General features: G+C 45.5%; 1 protein-coding gene across 1 annotated transcript; it reads left to right on the plus strand.

Moving 5' to 3' along the window:
- Positions 1-876: 876 nt before the first annotated feature.
- On the plus strand, positions 877-1,639 carry LOC132904288 (uncharacterized). The gene has a single exon (XM_060954220.1). The coding sequence runs from the start codon at positions 1,090-1,092 to the stop codon at positions 1,585-1,587; it is 498 nt and encodes a 165-aa protein (XP_060810203.1). The 5' UTR covers positions 877-1,089; the 3' UTR covers positions 1,588-1,639.
- The last annotated feature ends 291 nt before the right edge of the window (positions 1,640-1,930 follow it).

Consider the following 1,930-nt stretch of genomic DNA (forward strand, 5'->3'; position numbering starts at 1 on the left):
TTCATTTTACTACCGGAGTCCGAGTGGCCCACCTTAGCTAAAGACAAAGAAATACATAACATTCCAGAGTCAAAGATAACGTCATTACACATAACTACAAAACCAATCTCTTCCACCATAGATTTTTCCAGATTTTCAAACTATAAACGATTGCTGCACACCATGGCATATGTACAACGTTTTATAAATATCAAATGTAAATATCAATCCCATAAGGGGGGACCATTTAGTGTAGAGGAATTAGAAGTTGCTAAACTAACACTTGTTAAACTTTCACAAAAGGAGTCATTCCCACAGGAACTCAAATCACTTCTTTGTAACAAACCTATTAACTCAAAGTCAAACTTACTTCCCTTAAATCCATTCATCGACTCTCAGAACATTCTGAGAGTAGGGGGGAGGCTCGATAAGTCTAACTTAGAATATTCACAGAAACATCCTATACTTTTATGTGCTAAACACACTCTAACACAATTAATTTTCACATATGAACACAGACGCCTTTTACATGCAGGGCCCCAGCTTTTATTAGCATCTGTTCGTGAGCAGTTCTGGCCAGTATCCGGTAGGGACCTGGCTCGACGCACAGCTCGCAAATGTGTCACTTGCAGGCGACACTGTGGTAAAACCATGTCCAACATTATGGGCACACTTCCTTCTCAGCGCCTAGTTCCGGACTTTCCATTTTCTACTGTATCAGTTGACTATGGAGGGCCCTACCTCATTGCAGACCGCCGCGGTCGCGGATGTAAAATAACAAAATGTTACTTGTGCCTCTTTATATGCCTGAGATACAAGTGTGTCCATTTAGAAGCCGTAAGTGAACTTTCTAAAGAACATTACATACTTGCCCTGCGTCGGTTCATATCTAGAAGGGGTAAGCCCAAAGAAATCATATCTGACAATGGAAGAAATTTTGTCGCAGCTGCAAAGGAGCTGCAACACTTCTTCAAGCTTTATTCAGACTCCTTTGTTGCCTTTGCATCTGATCATGATATAAAGTTTTCATTTACCCCGGCTTACGCTCCTAACTTTAACGGCTATGTAGAAGCAGGCATCAAGTCTGCAAAGTTCCATATAAAACGTATAATGGGCGACACACACCTCACCTTCGAAGAGCTGTCTACTCTATTCGCCCAAATAGAGGCAATCCTCAATAGTCGCCCTCTCACCCCTCTGTCACCCTCTCCTAACGACTACAATGCGCTCACACCGGGACACTTTCTCCTTGGCAGGCCGCTCACATCACTACCGGGCCCGTCGCTGCTTGATGACAACATGAAGAGGCTACACCGCTACAATCTCCTGGAGCACCTCCGGCAACACTTCTGGAAGCGGTGGCAAGCTGAATACGTGGCGGAACTTCAGCAACGAGTCAAATGGCGTATACGGCAGGCTGACCTCAAGACAGGAGACTTGGTAGTCTTGAAGGAGGACAACCTTCCACCTCTGATGTGGCGTATGGGCAGAGTCGAAGCGACATACCCAGGGACAGACGGCGTGCCGAGGGTAGCGGACATCCGCACTTCCAAGGGCGTAACCAGACGAGCCTTGAACAAAATTTGCATCCTTGTAGAAGAGTCTTGAAAGCAGGGCTTTCAAGGGCCCCAGGATATGTTCGCGCCGCAATACGAGGAACGGAACGCAATGCCGGGGAAGTGACGAGGAGCGGGGGTCGCGGCGTCATCCGGCGTCATCCGGCCACGCGACCCTACCTCGGCCCCATTCCGCCCAGCGACGACAGCGTGCGCACACGTCATTTAAGTATAAGTAAAATAAAATAGCAAGCTTGTACACTAACTAATCTAATTATCAACTAAAAAACTGACACTGCTCTGCTCATCCTTATATAATATATATGTTTTAAATCTTAATAACAAATCAATATACCTAATTATCTACAATCTCGGCTTGTCTGCTTGAAAAACGA

Source organism: Amyelois transitella, chromosome W, assembly GCF_032362555.1.
Source record: "Amyelois transitella isolate CPQ chromosome W, ilAmyTran1.1, whole genome shotgun sequence".
NCBI lineage: Eukaryota > Metazoa > Arthropoda > Insecta > Lepidoptera > Pyralidae > Amyelois > Amyelois transitella.